A 22,201-nucleotide genomic window follows, 5' to 3' on the forward strand; every position below is an offset into this window, starting at 1 on the left:
AGATCAGATAATTGGTTAGAAATGAAGTAGATACATTTTTAGATATTTATGTAAGCTTTGATATTCTTGTGAGTCATAACGATTATTAAATTATCTGAATGTTTATCACTTTTTCATTAAAAACATTTAATGCTGTACCACAATGTGCTTACTACTCTTTGCCCCTTGTTAACCAAGACGAAGATATAACCTTAAGTAAATTCTAAAGGTAAGTGTTAATAATATATTATATCATTATTATTTATTTAGGTAAGCATATAGTAACAAATTTCTTAAATGTTTCCCTTAGCTAGCACCCAGTAGAGGAGTAAACGAATGCATTAATTTCTATCTATTGCGTATCTTCTGGTTGAGCTGACTTAGCTATCTCTTGTATCTCTTGGATTAGTCGTTGTTTCATTTATATTGTTTCTTTTTTTGTTTTGTTGGCACGCCTAAAAGCATGCAAATGTTTTGTGCCTTCGATAAACGCATTACGAGCGTCTTAGCCATCACTTAACAAGTTGGCAGCTGGCAGCAGGCTCTTAACTGTTCTTCAAGCTGTTAGCTGTTAGCTGTTACGCCCTGAAAAGCCGCTTAAAGTTTTAGTTAATTTAAACACAGAAAGCTCAAAGAACCCGACAAATATGAGCACAAATGCACGAGAACAGGCCACTCGAGTTGTGGAAACGCTGTGCCCATTTTCGCTTTAAGGGAAGAGGGGTATTTCTGTGTCGCGGTCTTAATTACAAGGCAGGCTTGGGCTTTGTCTTGGTCTGCAGCTGGAGCTTGTCTGCATATGTGACCTACTTCCGGCAGCACAAAAGAGACCCGAATTGCAAGGAAGGCGATGATGAGGATGACGAATACGACGCTGGTTGCCATGTCACATAAATAGGCTTTAGTGACGACGTCAGCTGCAAAGGTGTGAATGCAGCAGTAGCAGGGTAGCGGAATGACGAAGAGGAGCCAGGTGTGAGAGTTGTCATGACATTTGTTGCCGCACTTGGGTCGGGTTTCATTATGCTGCTTGGGCTGCTGGTGCAGCTGCAGGTGCTGTTGCAGCCATTGAGTATGCCCTATTTCACCTCATTTTTAAATCGTGGCTTATTTTTAGCATAATAAATTTCATATGCAAATATTTATGTAGTGGTCGCACACTCACACTTTGTGTGTATTGTGCATTGCACCTAGTGATATTTCAACCTGTGCTCATTGCAACACCAACACTCAGACACACACACGAGTCGTGTTCGTGTTGCCATAATGCATTAGAAGCGACAAATGACTTTACGTTGTAAATGCACAGAGAGAAATCAGGGGTAATCAGGGTTCAAACTCATGTTTTTCCTACTTAAATTATACAATCCCGATCTTAGTAACCAAGTTGAAAATGATTAAGATCGAGTAAGCTTTAAAGGCGATATTTGAAATTGGGAATTTTGTATTTTTGCTAATTTCAAATGAATGCACCGAGAAAAAAAAAGATGTGAAAATTACTGACTACTTGAGCTTAATTTGTGTAAAACATTTTATTTTCCGGTGCGCAATCGGAAGGAGCAAATTTATGTGCGTGTGTATGTGTGTGTGAATGTGTTATTGTTTGTGTGTTTTTGGCAGCGCATGGTGGCCAACAAGTAGCTCATAATGCAAAAGCGAAAACACAACAGCAGCGAACAACAAAGGTAACGGGAAAGGGAAGGGGAAGGGGGAACACCGGCTGCCAGCCCAAAAACAATGCCTGGAAATGAGGTACACACACACACACACACGTGCATACACACACGCATGCAACATGACGTCGGCATGTTTTGCACGCGCTGCACCACGTAGCAGATTGCAAATGGCAGGTGGCACGGTTCAGAGTTCGAGTTCAGGTGCAACTTGTTGTTTCGTTTTGGGTCGCCTATTTTTTTTTTCTTTTTTTTTATGGCCGCAGTTATTTTATGCCATTTGCATCTTGCACCAGCCACAACCGGCAAAAGCAAAGCCAAATTAGCCTGGCAATAATATTATGCCAACAAAATTTGTTGAGGCCATTTTATACGTTTCATGCCAGTGCCTTATTTTGATGTTTGCAACTTGTTCGACCAACAACGAAAAAGGGGCATAACTTTTCAATTTCAGGTGCCAGACCAACAAGAACTGTATTTAGTTTCTGGCATATGCGTGTGTGTATGTGTCTCTACGTGTGTGTGTGTGTGTCTGTGTGTGTGTGTGTGTGTGTGCGAGTTTGTTTGTTATGCAAATACATATTTCAGCTGGCTGTCGTCTAGCTTCTGCTGCCATTGTCAACAGTGTGTAGAACTCCAACCGATACCTGTGTGTGCATGCATGTGGCATATGGGCTTATATTTAAATAACCGTTATATTCACCTGTCAAATTTTCCATTTAAAGTTTTGCACTGGCACTCGTAACAGTTGTCCCCCTCCCCCTCCATCCACTTGACGCACTGTACACAAGATTTCAGAACAGAACACAAACTTTTCCATTTTCATTTCCATATCGCCTCAGCTCCCGAATTTGTCTCTCTGTGTCTCTGTCTGCCTTTCTCTTAATGGTCTAGTTCATCGAAAAGGTAAGCCAGCTACTAAAAGAGTCTGTGTAAATAAAGATGAATAAAGAAAGTAACTTTTTATCTAGGTTCGTCTGATTGGCATTCATGCAAATTCAACACCCTAAAACGAAGGCTATAGAAAAGTGAAAAGCAGTCTCCAGAGCATGTCAAGTGTTCTTCTTCTGAGACTGACATCTAGAACTTTTAGGCCAATATCTACAAATATGTGAGAATTAAACTAATGAATAAAGCAATTCAACACCTTAAAGCGACTCCTATAGAAAAGGAACTGTAGAGTGTGTCAAGTGAGCTAATTAATAGAAAATCTGTAAGTATTGTGGACTATAATTTATATATTTTTTTTCCTTACCTACATAGGTATCCAAATGTTGTTAAGAAATTAAATGATTTCAAAAGACAAGTGATATACATTTATATGTTAATATAGACTTTATTTATATGTAGTTGTTGTTTGAAAAATGTTTACAAAATAATCAAATATACATATTACATATACATATGAGTACGTATCTAGTCACATATACATTGAATGCAGAAAATGTTTCATTTTTTTGTGGGTTATCTTTACTTATCGCTTGTAACTGTAAGATCTGTGCTGATCTGTGGATCGAGAAAGTAGAATTGTACACTCTTATTTCGTTTGGTTTTTTCTTTATGTTTTTTTTTTCTTTTTGTTTTCTTTTGGTTTTTCTTTGTTGCATTGCATTAACTAAATACAATTAAGTACATAACTAAATATTTATATATATATATAGTTAAATTACACATACGAACGCACATATACATATACATACTAGAACATCATCATTATATCATTTATATACTAATCGTTTGGACTCTAAGCATTTGGAGTGGGTTGGAATCAGAGCGGAAGGGTGGGGAGGGGTTGGGCAGTTCGGGTTTTTAGTTTTTCGTAAACGAAAATCGCATATATTGTAATTAGTGGCAAAAAGTGTTGTCGGTTGAATATTTCTTGTCTTCCATTTTTTTACTCTGCATATTTTGTTTTTGTGTATATGTATTATTTACTATATATACATATAGGTATGCATATATATGTATGTGTGACGCACTGATTTAATATATTAATTATAAGTACGTTTGCCTTGCCGTTTTGTGCATTTGGCCATGAGTTTTGAATTAAACCTTCAATTTTTATTTGTTTTTTTTTATTAAATTTTGTTTTGTTTTTCTATTATTATTGGCAGTCCCTCGGCCATGCAAGTGACTTATTTTAATTAAATCTTTTAAAAGCTGTTTCGAGTAAATTGTTTTATTTATTATATTATTTTAGTTCTTTTTTTTTTTTTGTATTTTTAAATCAATTTGCTTGCTTACATACAATTGTATCTGTTTTTTCCTCAAATATATAGCAGCAACAGCTGCCGTAATTTATCATAATTTATGTACTTCTGCATTTGACTAGTTGAATATTTTGCCTAGCTTTTAATTTACTAAAAATTATAGTACAGGATGCCACCACTTGTCAGTAACCAATAAAGAACCGGTGCTTGTGTAGCATTTTGCATTGTTTTTATATATATATATACCGATATTTGTATATAGTATATAATTGGAATTAACTTGGGTGCAATTTATGTACAAAAGAAAGAGAAATGTTGAGAAATCCTGGAAGAAAAACAACCTTGGTCGCACCCTGTTTGATGCTGAATTCGAATGCATAATTTATGTTATAAATTTGCTATAATAATATATTCATATATATGTATATTCATATATATTATATATGCATATCATATGGATTGCCTGGCCTTTAAAGCAGCACAGCTCCAATTTCAATTCTAATTATTTACACTTATGTATTACAAAGCTTTAAGTTATCGACTATGTGTGGGCTCTTGTGTTGTATGTGTGTGTGTGTGTCTGAGAGTGTATTTATGTAATTTACATGTAGAAATCAAAGCTTATTAAATTACTCGCTTGTATTTATGCTACTTAAGTTCTACAGACATCAAAATAGCAAAAAGCTAGAAAAAACTGCGATTTGCTTTAGCAATTTTTTTTCTTTTTATTTATTTATTTTTATTTTTTTTTTGGAATTGAAATACAATCTTGTGTTTGGTATTCCATCTCAAAATGTTCGCAAATGAATACACAATTTGATGCTTTAATTTGTTTATTTTATGAATTCATTTTGTATGAGTACGAATAATTGGCTATGCACTGGAATGTTAATCAAATTAACACATACAAGTTACTAGATACTAGATACAAGATACTAGACACTAGATACAATTTATCGCTGACATACACACACAAAAGCAATGCTATTATGACAAGACATCATTTTAAATACGTTGTATGTGTGTATCTTCTCATTTTTTTCTCTCTTTTTCTTTTTCCTTTTTTTTTGCAATCCATTGTTTGTTGCATTGTTATATAATTCAACAAGCTTCCTTTTGTTTCATCGTTTATCATCCACTTGTTTTCCCGTTCACTTCTTTGGTGCAGTTGTTTACCTACTTCTAAAAGTATGCAATAAAATCTATTTACACTGGAGATTCGAGTGCTGAAATGTTGAGATATTTTATGTATCTATGTGTGTGTTTATGTGTGTGTGTGTGTGAGTGTATTTTGTAGTATGCACAGTTGATTATGCTATTACATTGATTGTATCGTAGTATATACTTATAAATGGTTCCATTGGATGCGATTTCTTTTTTTGGTTTCGTTAATGTTTGGAATGTTTCGTTCTGAGAAATTGCAAAAATTGAAAGTTGAGTTTTGAGTTGCGTTTGAGTTTGAGTTTGAGTTGGAGAAAATGTTGCATGTCTTAAGCTAGTTACAACTAGAGTTGCTTTTATCTGGCACACCTCATTCCTGTTGCCAATGTTTTCTTCTGTTTGCCATTAATAACTGTTTTCGAAAACAAAACCCGTTCAATTTTAATGCTATTGGCGGTGAAATTCGTTACTTAAATCCAAAAAGTTGTTTAGCTAAGTGTGCTGAGATCTAAGCCAAGATTAGCTTCAGCATTAGCGTAACGCCGCTCAATGTGACCAGACTCAATTTCTGTCGATTGACCGCACCGCTGCCATAGAAGGTCACACTCAGATCCCGCATCTCGTTATCTGCAATAAAATCGATAGATAAGAACAAAGAAAACAATTGAGCATAAATTGAACTGAATTTTCACTTAAATTTTTAAATGTATTCCAAAAATATACTTCAATAAGTCCATGGACAAAGCGAATTCAATCATTTCTTCATACATCTATATATATATATGTGTGTAGGTAAGTATATCGAATATATATACGTAAATCTTTTATTTTCAATATGCAGTTATAACAGAAATGCCATGATGCATGCAGATTGCAACGTTTCAAATGTTGCAAATGGGTTTTTTAAAATAACACACACACACATACACATACACACACTCAGTCACTAATACACTCAGAGAGACATACGCAAATATCTGTATATATATATATATATAAACCGAAATATTCGTGTTATCCATTTAAAGCACTTTTTGATATTTTTTGATGTTGCTTTATTCTTTATTCATTGCAAATTGAACAGAAAAAGAAATAAATTCTTGCCGCAAAACGCTTGGTAAACTGCAAATACGTACAAACATTTGCACACGTGTATACAATGCATATACAAACACATTTGCAATTTAAAAGAGTTTTTTTTATTGATTTCTTTATTTTTTAGGAAATATGGGCTTAACACAAATATGGCGATTTTTATTTAAAAAAAACATGCAGATATAAACCATGCAAATGAAAAGTGAAAAGGATAGATAGTTAGAAAGACAGAGAGAAAGAGAGAGAGAGAGCGAGCGAGCGGTTATGAGAGTTAAGCAGAGAGAGAGAAAGAGAGAGAGAGAGAGAGAGAAGTGGAAAAATAGAGATAGGCATAGGTAACTCGCAAACTAACCTGACTGACCGTGATTTAAGAATGTGGACAGATCGACAAGCACATCTGCAAATTGATATGTGTGATCAGTCATTTTCAGAAAAATATGACGATAGTACAGATAGCGATAGTTGCGATAGCGATAGCGATAGTTCAGATATATATAGTGCCATAAATATGTGTACAAACGAATGGATGGACGACAAAAAAAGAAGGTTTTAATTGCATTGGCATGAATTGACATTTAAATCAAATCCATTGCCGCAAATAAATCATTAACGCTTTAACTGCAAATGCGCAATCAGGGAGAAGTTTACTTTGCTCACTGAAGCGCAGATGGATGAAATGACAGCAGGCCAGGTGGATGGCCGGGATGGATTGTCGGGGTGGACAGCCAGGTCATATGCCTGAGTCTGTGTGCAGCTCATTTTGTGTAAGCCGCCAATTAAAATGGCAAACGTGCGACATCTGTCAATAATGACAAATGAACATTTCGCCATTAAGCTCAGCAGCCGGGCCAAAGTTGATGGCAATTGCAATTCCAGTTGCGATTCCTGGCCAGCATTGGCTGACCGGCCTGGCAGAAGTAAAAGAAACCCAGCGATAATGTCGATTGCAGGCAGCGAAGCCAACCAGGTTAAATGAATGCGCCCAGATGCAGAGCCAAGGCAACTGGGGCCTGCTTCAAGCAAGTTTAAATGTGTGTATATCTGTATGTGTGTGTTTGTATGTGCATTTGTGTGTGTTTGCTTATTGCAAAACTGTTACACGACAGCTGTCAATGGGAACGAGAGATGGGCGCTCAAAAACTTATACATATTTGATATTTGCCTGGCTGTCTGCCTGACTGCCTTGCCTGGCTGCCTTGCCTGGCTGCCTTGCCTGACTGCCTGCCTGCCCGGCAGCTAGTTCGACATTATCTAAAACATACAAATCTCATATGCGAATTGAATGCGGCTGTCAAAAGTGGAGGCGGCGCCAAGTATCCGTCCATGAACAGGAGTTGCTCCAAGCAGTCCATAGCACAGGCAACTACTGACATCCTTGACATGTTCTCATTTGCTGCTTTTGCGCACATGTTCAAGTCATTGCTGACACTTTTAATAGACAGACAACATTGGACAGTGGACCGGACATGGTATGTTGTATGCTGCTCTATTTGTTGCATGCTACACACACGCAGGATAGCTAATCTATTGAGGCATCTGTGTTGCCAGCGCATCAAAACACGACACGTTCAATTTAGAAAATTCTGCTGCACATCCTATAAATCCACTACACCGCCACAGACCCTCCGCTCGGCACTCATTCATTGGGCCCGCTTAGTTTAGCTAAGCAGACTTGCAAAAATGGCAAACGCATCGAATTACCATATAAATTCGCATACTGTCCACATAAACTACAGGCGAATTGACAATTGCGGCGCCAGCAAAATGCCAACAATTTTGTAATGAAAATAAACGCAGCCGCCAATGTGCTAGTGTGTGTGTGTGTGTGTGTGTGCTTATGCACTGAGAGAAAAACTGCTTCTAAATGCAAATACAAGCGGTGCATAACTTTCAAACTTTAGCTCTTTTCATTTCCAGTAAAGTTTGCTCGAAATATTTTTGGAGCATTTGTTGATTTATGAAGTTAACATTCTGTGCTAGCATCGTGTGAATTATATACAAAAATAATCAAATTATTTACATAACATTTGCGTGATTTTCTTAGTTTAGTTGTATTTTAAAATGATATCAGTATGAACATAAGATTTGTGTAATACTTTTTAGTATGGTTTTATTTAAATATTATTTATTTTGAAATCATATCAGGATTAATATGAAACAATTTAATATCTAACTCCAAACAATAAAGTTATCTTGAATAAAAGTAACTGGTTTCTAAGAACACAACTATTTTTATATGAATTAAAAATTAATTTTCTTATATTGAAATATTATTTTCTTTTAAAATACTTTTGAAGAAGAATGTAGAGTTTTATAGCTTAGCTAGATGTTGACAACCGTAATTCATCTATATTTTCTGTGTGTATTAATATGTATGTATGCGTAATTATGTGTGTGTGTGTGTGTGTTTGTGTGTCCAGTGCATCCCAGTGAGGCTAATGTTGCTGCTGCTTGCAGCAGTTCTGTCATTGCCATAGGCTGTCATTGGGTCTTTTATTGCTTGCGGTTTGGTGGCACAAAACCATAACCTCACTTGAGACTTCGTGTTTTACGTTGCGCGTTTAGTTCATAGCTAAGCATGCACCACAGCGGCAATATGGACGACACAGGCAACATGCAACGCTGTGGCATTTACCGCACTGGCCACCTTTCAGCACCTGGACAGGGGGGAATTTCGCTCTTGCTACGCCTCGATTGTGTTGTAAAATAGGTTTTTGTGCCGGCACCGGACACAACGCACTGTTCCCATAATAGCATTGCGGTCGGGCGCCAAATACACACACACACCCACACATATACACAGACACACACACACACACACACTCTAATGCACACACATTTACATTTGTATGTGCTGATAGGTGCATCAGCCAAATCCGATTCTTAAGCGTAACATTTTTTTTCTCCCAAATTTGTGTCCTTTTTTTTTTAGTGTGGGAATGGTGGGGATAAGTTGGGTTGGTGGGCAGGGGGCAATACGCATTTGCATTTCCAATGCCAGGAGCAACAGCAACATGGAGCTTACTGCACAAGCGGACACAGCACGGACACACAGCATAGGGGACGGACCGGAAACGGACAGCATTTTCCATCGCCAGATAAATCAGTCAGCGGATTTTTCGCTTACACTCGCACGAAAACTAGTTACTTTTGGATGTTTTGTGCATATTTTAAAATGTAAATGGATAACAACTGGTTAAGCGGATGCAGCGGTGCATCTAGTCATATTTTGTTGTGACAAGTTATATACACAATTAATGCACATCTCTAACTTAAATCAGGCTTGATATTTAGTGGAGATTAATAGATTTATATGTACAAAAACAAAGATGTGCAACATTTAACCCAGATCTTGTAGCTGCACTTGAAATAATATTTATATATTTCCACATTATTAATGAGACTGCTTGTTATATGAATAATGTGAAATATGAATTTTTAGAGTCACAGATGATTAAAATTTCTTTATACATAAGCTTTAACAATTGCCCGAATTCTCTGAACAGATTAATTTTTAATATGTTTTATAGTTTTTTAAATGGCTGGATTGCTGATTGATAATTAACTAATAATAATAATTATAATCAGCTTTTAATTTTTAGAGCCACAGAAAAAATGTAAAATAAACGAAATTTCTGCCAGGATTTGTTTGTCTTATTTTTTGTATTATTTTAAAAATAAATACTGAAGCATTAAACATGGCCAGAAAAGATGAAAATACCAGAATTTAGCCAAAATATTTGCATATGTATTTTTCAAGTGCAACTCGCTAGCTTTGCCAAATATTTAGAGCATTGTAGCAAAACACACACCAATAGACACCAACAGCAACGCACACACACACACACACCCACACACACACACACACACACACACACACACCCTCACACATGAGAATGCATGTGAGATGTGAGTACTCGAATAGTTGGCAATTTCTTTGTGGCTGGCGCACAGTGGTTGCACGGATTGTGCGCGTTTTTGGCGCTGCTAAATGCGGATTTGCACTGCATTGTTATAGGCAACTGTTTGGCACCGCAGTAGCTGCTGTTGCTACTATTGTTGTTACAATTGTTGCTATTGTTATTGTTGCTGTTGTGACGTTTTTTTGTTTTTTTGTTTGTTTTTTTTTTGATTCTGCCAAACGCACAGCGAAATTGCAATAAACTTGGAGTCAAGCTGGGTGCATGTATCTAGCGGCAATGCTGGCAGCCACTTAAAGCCAAGCTTAAAGCGTAGCTCGCACTTGGCCAGCTGGGAATCAAGCTTATATATGTATATATAAAGATATGTACAATATATTCTAATGTATTTCCAAGTATGTGTGTGTATATAATGCTTTTAATAATGCAGTTTCTTCTCTTTTGTATATTCGCATAGCACTTGCGGCAAAACTTCAGCAACAACGTCACGTGGCTCCACAGCCTCCACGGCAACACCCTCATCCAGCTTCCTCTCTCCCCTACCACCGCAAGCATTGTGGGACCAGCACTTTACATAAACATAACATTCACGTTGAGAATTCACATTACACATCTTGCAGCAGCGCGTGCTGCAACAAATACACAAATACCACACACACACACACACATCTGCTCCATACTTATATTATAAAGTGTATATTTTTTCTATATATTTTTCTATATTATTTCTTGCAGCCTGCGCTTATTATGGTGCCACTACAAAACTTTCGCGCACTGTATGTGTGCGTGCGAGTGTGTGTGTGTGTGTGTGTGTGTGTGTGTGTTTGTGCGTTAGCAAACTTTGCAACTTACATGCAAGCAAAAAAATGTTGTTGCTGCAGTTGTTTGGGGCCTTTGGTAAAGCATTCCCAGCGGCAACACAAAAGCTTGGAACGCACACACACTCGCTGAATGAGGCAGAGACGGTGGATGGGTGGTCGATGGGGAAGGGAGATGGGTGGCAGGGTAGATAGTCGAGGGCTAGCTGGGGAGCGAGTAACAGAGATAGCTCGACAAGATGGACAAGTAAATTGAAAGTTTGAGCTGCACTGAGCTGACGTTGCCGCCGCTGCTGCTCCCCCAATGCCCGTGCAAGGGTCCACTTTGTCATCCTTTGAATGCGTCGCGTTCTTGTTATTGTTATTGTTGTTGCCCGTGTTGGTATTGCTATTGCCATTGCTTTTGCTGACTGGTCCTCCGTTGGCAGTTTCAGCAAGTTTTACGCAACTTTCAACGAGTCTTTCATTTTCGGATATTTCTTCTAGCATTCACTAGCTGCTTGGCGCTACCTCCCACCCAGCCCCATTCTTAGACACCATCTCCATTGCAGACACACACACACACACACACACACACGCAATACTCGTTGCTTTATGCTGTAATTTTATTTAACTTCGCTTTTTTCTCTGCTTTTTCTTTTTCTTTTGCTTGTTTTTTTTTTATTTTGTTTTTTTGCTTTATGTCGAGTATTTTTTCGCGTGCACAAAATGCATTATTTTTTATGTCTCCATGTGCTGTTAGGAGTGTTGACCCCCTTACCGCACTACCCCTCACCAAGACTGCTTTTGACCCCCATATACAGCTATAGCGTTAAGCCAGGCTAAGCGTGAGTTTCTAACGTTAACTTCATGTCAATGGATGTGTGTGTGTGTGTATGATGTAACTAGTTGCATACCTCAGTCTACTCAATTGCTGTCTCTCTTACACGCTACGCAGCGAAATGTTGACAGCAACCACAATAACACCAACAACAGCCACAATAGTTATAGCTATGAAAATAGTCGAGCTCTGTGAGTACATTAAAAAAGTGTCATAAAAATTAAATGCCCTTAAAGGGCTTGCTGAAGGCAGGCAACGTGTCTGCCTGCAAATCGAAGTGAATATGCCATATGGGGACCCATATTATACAAACTACATCTAAGCTATATGAATATGTGATCTTGCAACAATTCAATTGCAGATTAGAATATGTAAAATGTATGATCGAATTGGAAATTGTAGCTATAATTATCAAGTGCTTCTTTTGGAATAAGTTCTAAGCAAGCATTTTACAAGAACATATAGAAATTTTGGAGTCCTATAGAGGATGAGGATAAATTCAGTTTGTTATCTTGGTGCTATTCAAAACAATATGTAATTAAAATATTTAAAAAATACTTTGATTTGTGGTTTTCTTTTAAGTATTTTTTATCAATATTTCTGGAAATTAAAATTAACTCTTTCATTCACGAGGAATTTTATTGGAAATTATTCCAGACCAATACTTTCATGAATATTTAGAAATTATAGACCTCTAAGTGAGATGTTATTTCTATGGTTTTCTATTATTATTTTTTATTCTTTGCAAGTTATTATAATTATTTCTTTCTTTTATTTTTGATCACTATCTATGAATAGTATATATTTGAGTAGTGATTATTCAGAGTTTACCAAATGAAGAAATAAAATAACACAAAGCTATTGAAATACGAATTTTCTTGCTATTATTAATTATATTAAATTGTTCACTATAAAACATGATCATTTCGATTTAGAGATAGTCGATGTTTAAATTGTATTTTTTATCACAGTTTCCCGTTAAGTTTGACTGCTTGAATAAAATACGTGTACGTGTAAAAAATAAACATTCTTCTGGGGTTAACAAACAAATCCAACATTTCAGTCATTTAACGTGATGCTGGCAATTTGCTTTTGGCCAAAATGCTGATCTGGCGTACCGCAAACCCCATTTTTGGGGTTTACTGAAATGTAATTCGCAATTGCTTTATTCCCAAAGAGAATTTACACGCACCACACACACACACACACACACACACACACACACACGTACACTTACCCTTAGAAGCTATGTAAATATATGTATGTGTATGTGTGTGTGTGTGTTTGTGACTCCACTCAAGTGCATATGTGAACTGTTGATGTTTTTTGTCTGCAGCGACACTCAATTGGCGTTTTCTTTTAGTGGCATGCCACGGGCTGAGTGGCAGCAGCAGCAGCAGTAATAGCAGCAAGTGTTGTTGCTGGTTGCTTTTGCTGTTGCTCATTGGTCGATGGTTGTCCAAACTGGTCGACTTGCCAAGCACGTAGTCCAGGTAAATGAACTGCTAATATCTGGGTGTGTGTGTGTGTGTGCGTGTGTGTGTGTGGATAAATTCTTGCTACATTGTGTGCACGAGTGGTGCTTGTTGTGCCTTGGTGTTAGTGCTGTTGCCTGCCATGGTTGGCATTGTTGTTGACATTGTGGTGATAAGCACTCTGTTGTCGTTGTTGTTGTTGTTGTTGTTGTTACTGCTGTTATAGTTATGACAGTCTGGGCTCATTAGTTGGCGCTTGCCACGTTTGCCAGGTGGCAAGGATTGGTGCTGCTGCTGCTGCTGCTGCATTGCATGTCCTGCTGTTAATTGCGTAAATTGTTTACGTTTCGAAAATATAATGAAGTCATTTCCATTAGCACAATGCACGCCACTGATGATGACTGTGCTACAAAGCGCTGCTGCTGCTGCTGCTGCTGTTGCTGCCGTTGCATTGCAGCTGCTTGCCCAGAACTATGCGCCTTACAATACCGCTTAATGAAGTCGTGCATCTGTCTGTGTACGTGTGTGTGTGTGTGTGTGTGTGTGTGTGTGTGTGTGTGTGTGTGTGCTTATGTGTGTGTGTGTGCACCTGTCAAAGGCACAAATGTCTTGCAGAAGTGACATCGATACTGCAGGCTGTGTGGCATGCACGTTTTACTTGATTTAATTTCAGCGTATCTCTGTCTGTGCATATCCCCCTCTCTCTCTCTCTCTCGCTCTCTTTCATACGCACACACATACATTGTTTGTGTGTGTGCGTGTTTATTGCGCATTTCTCTGGGTCTGGCTGGATATTTATCCGTTTGTTTGCCACAGTCGGTGGCATTGAACAGCGTTCGCTGCTCGTTGCTCGCATTTGCATGCATTTCGCACAGCAGTCAAAAGATGTAGATGACTCAAAGGGGGCGGTTGAGTGGAGTGTGAGGCGTGCCACTGGCAAATATGCGTCATTTGCATTGGGTTAAAACGGTTGGCGAAGCGCAAGAGCGCGCTACATTTTATGTGACTGCCACACGACGACGACTTGCCCCGTTGCGGCATTTATTCAGCATGCAATGCAACAATAGTTTTGCATATAAATGGTTTTCGTTTGCGCATTTAAATGAAATCCCACCTTGCATCCCAAGCCACATGCCACATGCCACCTGGCAAATGCAAAGCCCAATCGACGCCCCGCATCTTTGTTTATTTATATATCCGCGACAACTCTTAAAGAAATAAGTCTCTGTGCGAATGTGTGTGTGTGTGTGTGTGTGTGTGCATCCAATTAGTGTTGTGTATATGCATGTGTGTGCTTATTTAATTTTTCACGCTCATTATGCAGCGAGCCAAGTCTAGTAGGAGAATCAGCAGCTTTGCAATTAGTCCACCATTTTGTGGCAAATCGAAATGTGTGCCCAGAGACAGAATACAGTAATACAGTGCGTATGCTTGATATTTGTAAATATTATTTCGCATGCCTGCAACTATATATATGTGTGTGTGTGTGCCTTAATTTAATGCCTCAATTTATAACTTGAGCTTTACGAATATGTTCTTTTTTTTTTTATATATTTTGCACATATTTATTTGAATGCATTAAATTGCAACAAATTGCCGTTTACTTTGTGGGTTGGGGCTGGTTACACTGACATGTAAAGCGATTTTCATGACGTTGCACTGTAATTTTTCTGGATTATCAGCGCAAGTAGCACTTAATACCAAATTATTATGCATGCAGTCAGCAAGAAAAAAAAATATATATATATAAAATGAAAATCAGAACAGAAGATTGGCAAAAAAAATATAGCATAAGCGCCAGGCGCATGCATAAGCATGCCTATGTCAGCTGTGTGTGTGTGGGTGTGTGTGTATGAGCAGCTTATGCCATTTACATACACTCGCACATACACTCCACACACACACACACACACACACACACACACACATAAATATGCGCCAGGTTTAAAAATTGATATGCCATTTATATATGTACTTATGCATTATTTATGTACTTTCTGTGTATATATATACATATATATATATATACACATATATATATATTTATATCTATATGTGTTTATATTGTAAAATCGCAGAGCTGTCGTTTCACTCACCATTTGATGATGTGGAGAAGTAAAAGCTGTTGGTCAAGTCACTCCAGCCGTAGCGATTCCTGTGAATATGTACAAGAACAATTTCAGACACTTATTAATGTTTGGCAACAACTAATTGTGTGGCATTAATATGCAAATATGCGATTGTGGAAATGCTAATTGCCAGCTAATGAGCCATACTAACTAACTGTGCCCCATATAGTTTTAATGGCCACACGAAGAAAATGAAATTCTGGCTAGAATTAACACACTTTATGTGATATAAGCATGGTTTAGCAAGCAGCGGAAGTCAATAAGAATTATTTAATTATGAGAATATAATGCCAATAAAAATAAAGATATTCATAGTAATATTAATAAGAAGGATTCATTCTGAATTAAGTAATACATGAGATGAGATGATCGAAATTGTTGCTTAAAAATAATAATTATAATATTTTAAATTATCTGCCAAATAATTATGTTTCGATGCTGACAAATTGCATTGCATTGTATTTTAATAGATATATTTATGCATTAATGCTCTACTTACCGGGATTGCACTGTGGCCTCGTATTGCTGATCGGGATTCAGTCCGCGAACCATGTAGCTCATGCCCTGCGAATAGTGGTGGGAGACGGGAACGGCGGGCAGGACAACATCGCGCCAATCGTTGTGGCCCCAGTGCATCAGATTGCCATAGCCGCCATAGTTGGCCAAGTTGCTGCCAATGCGATGATTGTGGCTGACAACGCCATAGGGTGAGGAGGAGCCAGAGGAGAGTGACGACGACGACGACGACGACGATGAGGATGAGGAGGATGACAACGAGGATTGCGAGTCAATGGCATTGTCAACGACCTCATGTCCTTGCGGCAGCTTGCGGAAGGACAACTTGTATTCCTCGATGGGTGTATGCGAGTCCACCGCCCACGAGATGTTATATCTAACGAGTTGCAGCACCAGCAAAAATAGAAATAGAAAGAGGGAGAAAATGTGGGTGGTTGTATAAGTTAGTTGCGTGCAACAGTTGGTGTTGCCTTTATTTTCTAGTCGAACTCAATCAATATGTAATTGTTAAATTTGATATAAAGCCATGTGCTGCACTCAGCCAAGAAGCACGCAGCAACAACATCAAGAGCAATCGCTGCTGCGACAACACTGCAACATAATAATCAATGCTGACGTCGCACGTCGACAATGGCTGGATTTAAGATCAACCATACGAGTACAAAGTTCAATCCCAGTGTTAATGTTGTTGCTGCTGCTTTTGTTATTGGCCCTTTGTTTGCCCTTCGCCTGAGCAGCTGGCCAACGCACAATACACAATGCGTTTCGTTCATTCAACCGAAAAGCTAACAGCTTGCCACAGTCGCCCGGCCCCAAAATGCAGCATGGGCCATTGGCCTCAGCTTTAAGCTGACGATTGCTTTAAGCGAAACTCCGTGCGTTTCGGCTCATTAACAAAACGTATTAATATTAATGGCAATAGCAATGGGGTTGAGGGGTTGGACGATTTGGTAGTATTTATAGCGGTAATCGAGAGGCGAAACTATTCGAGCAGCAGTTCAAGTAAACAACTAATTACAAGAAAGCGTTTCGTCCTTGTTGTCCTTGCTGGCTCCATGTGCCATCAACATTCGTATTCGCATTCGCATTCGCATTCGCATTACAAAGGCGCTAGTTCATTGCTTTGCGATAAACTCGGCACACAATTTGAATGCTAATCAGCTGTACAAGCAGATGATGAGGTGGGTGCTGGAGGGGGGGAGTGAGTGGCACAGACTCATAAACAAGCCAACTTATACAAATGACAAGTGCTGGAATGCTTATACTTGTAAGTTTGTTTGTGCTTGGCATTTATTTTGGTTTCAATGTTGGTAATTTTATTATTATTATTATTATTTTTGTTATTTTTGTTATTTTTGCATGCTTATTGAGCCATATGAACTAATAACCTGAAGTCCTGCGCACAATAAAAACATAAAACGCCAATCAGAGCGAACTTTTCGCATATAGCATCAAAGTAAAACGAGCAATAAAAATGATTATGAACAATTGAAGAGGCAGCGACTGGCGCCAGGCGCCACTGAAACGCGACCGTATCACCACAGTGGCTCCGTGGCCCAACAATTTGCCAGCCTTAATTGCCGGCAGCAGTTTCCGGCACAGCCACCAAATGAAATCAGCAGACCGGCGTTGACATCGCCCAATAGTCAAACTGAATCCCATTCCGTATCCCTATCAAAATCCCATTGCCAATGCCAATGTTAGTATTTGTCTGCTAAAAGTTTCGCCATTTCGTGCAACGCAACGCGGCTGTTTCACAGTGGAATTGAAATCGACACTCGACGAGGAGAACGATTTATAGGACACTGGAAAAATAAACAATAAAATTGCCTTTAAACTAGTGATAAAATTGAAAGTGAACGCTTAATGCGTTAAAAGCCAGATTTCGAAATCAGTAAGTAATATTCTTTGCAGTAATTGATTTCTGGACCGATTCAAAAGCAAACAAAACAAAGACAAAACTAAACAAAAAACTGTTTTAAAAAAGATTGTTTAAATTATATGTTTATGATTTAAGTTGAATGATGCTTTATAATTGATTCCTGTAAAGCTGTGTAATTATTAATTACTTCTGAGAATGATTTATAGGATATTGAAAAAACTATTATAATTGTATTTTAAAAAAACAAGATTAAAAGTGACATTTCGGTATGTACGTAATATCCTTTGTTGTACATTTAAATATATTCATTCAGTGACTTTTATTGCTGGTTGTGAATTTAAATAATAATTTAAATAATTGTTCGATATATTGATTTACAAACTGAAAGCTGATTTTCTAAGGGCCGGCTTAAATATTTAAATTTAATTTAAATGATTCTTTTTTAATGATTTCTGTAATTCTTTACCAATGGCTTCTGTGTTAATTAGTATCGAGAATATGGCAAATAGTGATTTATATAACAACATGTATGCTTCTCTACAGAAAATAAAAATTGTTAAATATGCTCGAAGTAGATATGCAATAAAATTGAAATGTTACGTCTTAGCCAGTATTCACTGTATTAGTTGGCAAAATGTCATCGGAGTTGCATAGATGGCATATGAAATATACTTAATATGCTCGACCTTTTTCAAATATTTTCAATTTTGCACATTTCCAATTTATTTATATTTTCATTTATTCTTTTTCTAGTTTATTGAACTTAATGCAAGTTGAATTATTGAAAGGTGCCAATGCCACTCACCGGCAGCTTGTTAGGTCTAAAGCTATGTAACTGAATGTCTGTCTATGTCTACGTCTGTCGCACAGTTTGTCCGTCTGTCTGGCGTGTGTGTGTTACATGTGTGTGTGTGACAGTGAGATGTGAGCTTGTTTGTCGGTTGGCTGCTTGTTCTCTCAGCCGAGTGTGAGTGTGTCTGTCAGTCCGTCCGTTTGTCCCTCTGGCCATCCATTCGACCGTCTGTTCGTCTGTTCTCGTGTGTGCGTCTGATGACAGCTAATCCAATTAAAAGTTTTATTTGTTCCGTACACGACCAGTTCTCTGTCTGACTGTCCACTTTGTCCCACTGGCCGTGTGTCATTCAACGAAATTAATCTTATAAAGCCCCACCAAAAACTGACATTTCTCAATTTTTTGTATTTTTTTTTGGCTTTGTATCGTCGCTTAAATTTTTCGAATCAGACGCTCGATTACGTATACGTAATGCCAAGTGTGTAACGTAACGTATACGCCGTATGAATCTCAGCGCTAATTAGGCGCCCAGTTGGCTAGCCAGCTGGCAATCGAACTGAAGTTAACTTAACTCAACTGGAGTCAAGCACACCGCAAATTGTCTAACGCTGGCCATCAGTGTGTGGCACGTGGGACCGGTAAGTGGCACGTGTCTGGTCTCTGGGGCTGGGCTGCCAATTGAGCACCTAACGGAACAGTGTAGAATTGGATACGGGCGGATTTCGCGCGTGTGTCGGGCATGGTGAGGCACATATATATATATATATATATATGTGTAGTAAAAGTTTGGCTCACCTGTCTTTGTATTGACTGATTGCCGGTGAATTAAAAACGGCAACATTCGGTTTTCCGCTCAGTTGCAAAGTTTTGCGTGACTTGCCAAGCTGGTTCTCAGCCACGCAGGAGTAGTTGCCAAAGTCCTGCGGATGCACTTTGCGTATAATCAGCGTGTGACGTGAGCCGCGATTCTCCATGATGTGGCGCTCGGTGGTATCCAATTGCATGGTGTCTTTGAACCAAATTACCTGTAAATAATTGAAAACTTGGTCAATCGCAGCGAACACGAAGCTCGTCAAACTACAAACTACCAATCCGGCAACTGGCAACCGGCAACTGGTAACAGGCAACTGGTAACTTGCAACTGGTAAGTGACAGCTACCAGCTATCCGCTCTCCGCTCTCCACTCTTCACTCTCGACTCGACCGAACATTCGAAATTCGAACTCAATGAGTGTCAGTGTGTCTGAGTAGCTGTAAATTGCCATATCTGGCGTCTGACTGCCTGTGCGGTTGTGTGTACATATATATATATATATATATATATCTGTTAGTGTGTGTGTGTGTGTGTGTGGGGGATGAGCTGTGTGAAAGTTCAAGTGATTTACAGCCAATACTTTCCCAATATATCGCATTGCATCCACTTCGACTTCACTTGAGCTCAAAGAATTGTGCATTAAATTTCCTTGAGCTTAAATCAGGATTTCGCCAATAACAAATTGTTCAATATTGAAAAGTAAAATATAGTGTTTATTTGAATTTTAATTTAAACCAATATAATCAAATCGTTTATTAATTGAATGTTAACTTACTTATTAAGCTAAGCTTATTTACGACTTGCAAATAATATTTTAAATCACTTTTAATTTGAGCTATTTAGTAGTAGTAGTATTATTATAGTATTCATTATTATTAAATTGTATATTTTAGTAAATTAAATGCATAGACTTACATAGAGACTTTGTTTGCAATAATTGAGAGGTGAGTGAAAATTCTTGTCATTTCTTAAACCTTTATTAAGAGTTTGTAAAAGATTTACGCATATCATTTAGAAGGCGGTGGCTTAAATTAAACATTGGCTGAAAGTTGTGATTCTATTTGTTGGCTTCCTAATTTTTTTTTGTTGCGAATATTTTGACAACTGGAGAACATATAAATTTCAAGAGCTTGTTTCGTATGTCAAGTGCGCTCATAGCCTGAACAAACAGAGGAGTTACAGCCTAGGACTAACTAGTATTATGGCGCTCAACTGACAGCCTCGACAGACGACAGACAATAGACGGAGGCCATGTGCGTGTTTTGGGAACGAATCGTGCTTTAGGACCAGAAAATTTTGCCGACTCTGCTGGTTGCCAGGGTCTCCCAGCTGCCAGTTGGCAGTTGCCAGTTGCAGGTTTGAATTTACTGGTTGCCAGCAATCCGGCTGCTATTTGTTCATATGTGCGATGTTCCGCCGGCTTTGACAGGCTTCAGACAGCCAACCGCTGGGTAGACAGCGCCTCCAAAGCACAACGCACGAATTAACACACACACACGCACACACACACGCACACACACACGCACACACCATAGCACAACACACAAAACGGGTAGCAGCAGGTGCTCAACGCATGACTCACATACCAAAAAACAAGAGGCTCCCAAAACAAAAACAAAAACCAGAACCTTCAACAAGAAAATACATTGCAAAAATAAGAGAATAAACATATATATATATGTATATATATATAAAACAAATGAAAGGAAAACAAATACAGAATATGCCAAGCCACATGTATTCCCTACAGTGGGCTAGATAACTTAATGCTCTGAACAATATATATATATATATATATAAATTCTTTAATAATATTTAATGCTAATACAATTTAAGACTTTGTCAAAAAACTGTGTAAATAAATTATTTTTGAATGAGCGATTTCTATTTTACAAATGCAATTAAATTTCAGCAACAGAAAAAAAAAATTGATTATGAAGGGAAATTGCTGCAAAAATAATTAATATAATCATAATAATTTTATAATCGAAACAATGTTAACATCTACATTTTTTGGTATACAGTAATTTGCCTTGGAATATATATTTGCTGTCCAACCATGTGGCAAACACATTTTCTGGTTGTCTCTTTGACCATACAATTTTTGGCGCTGCTTTGGCGCATATTCCATTAAAATGGCTGTCAACGCTGCACATGTGTTGTCATATATTTCACACACATACACACACATACTCACACACACACGCATAGATATTGCCATTGTACGTGTGTAGTTACAGTTATGCCATCATACCATAAATGTTTGTTATTATTTGTGCAAAATGTTGATGTTTGCGTTTTCCATGCCTTTTGCTGGCCTCGTTGTAGCTGTTGTTGATTTTACGCTTTTCCCTTTATTTAAGCCACGCTCATCAGCCAACATACCCAGCATGCCCAACATGGCCAACATCATCAGCATCCGCATCAGGTTTTCGGGATCTCTGTTTCTGGATCGCTCAGCCGTGCGTAACGAGCCGTAAGTGTTGACATGGCACAAAAATTTCCCGAAAAATTATTGCATTTCATATTTTACTTTCCCATGTGCTCTTTCCCTGACTCTCTCTATGTGTGTGTGTGTGTTTTCCGCAAGCTTTGCTAAGCGCATTAATTACTTTTGGTTTATTAAATTGTGCCTCATTGGGTGAAAATGTGAAGTTGGCCAAAGTATTGGACAGGCGATTGATTGCTGTAGCACTTTGTACTTCATCAATATATCAAACATCAACGCAAAATGTTGCGTCTATCAATCTTTTGCACTTGCGCTTAATTTGCAAACGGCTTTTGTTGCACGGTTAAATGCCACATAACAGCAACAGCAACAACAACATCAATAAGTTGGCCAAGTTTGCAAGCAGCTAATGTGCGGCAGGCAACAACAGGCAGGCAATTGAAGCAGACGCAGCAGTAACACAAAAAA

The 22,201-nt window shown here is 38.1% G+C and overlaps 1 protein-coding gene across 2 annotated transcripts in view; it reads right to left on the reverse strand.

Moving 5' to 3' along the window:
* Positions 1 to 4,595: 4,595 nt before the first annotated feature.
* The window catches only part of LOC6568638 (lachesin), a 77,147-nt gene continuing 59,541 nt past the window's right edge, over positions 4,596 to 22,201 (reverse strand). Inside the window, exons 7-11 of one of the 2 annotated variants that reach the window (XM_032740752.2) lie at positions 19,267 to 19,496; positions 15,780 to 16,172; positions 15,248 to 15,306; positions 6,471 to 6,515; positions 4,596 to 5,650 (exon numbers count right to left, since the gene is read on the reverse strand). In XM_032740752.2, the coding sequence (XP_032596643.1) occupies positions 5,532 to 5,650; positions 6,471 to 6,515; positions 15,248 to 15,306; positions 15,780 to 16,172; positions 19,267 to 19,496 (846 nt within the window). In that variant the 3' untranslated portion in view covers positions 4,596 to 5,531. The remainder of the gene's footprint in view (positions 5,651 to 6,470; positions 6,516 to 15,247; positions 15,307 to 15,779; positions 16,173 to 19,266; positions 19,497 to 22,201) is intronic. The other variant, XM_001994357.3, reaches the window with a different exon arrangement.

The sequence above is a fragment of the Drosophila grimshawi genome, unplaced genomic scaffold, assembly GCF_018153295.1.
Source record: "Drosophila grimshawi isolate 15287-2541.00 unplaced genomic scaffold, ASM1815329v1 contig_311, whole genome shotgun sequence".
Classification (NCBI taxonomy): domain Eukaryota; kingdom Metazoa; phylum Arthropoda; class Insecta; order Diptera; family Drosophilidae; genus Drosophila; species Drosophila grimshawi.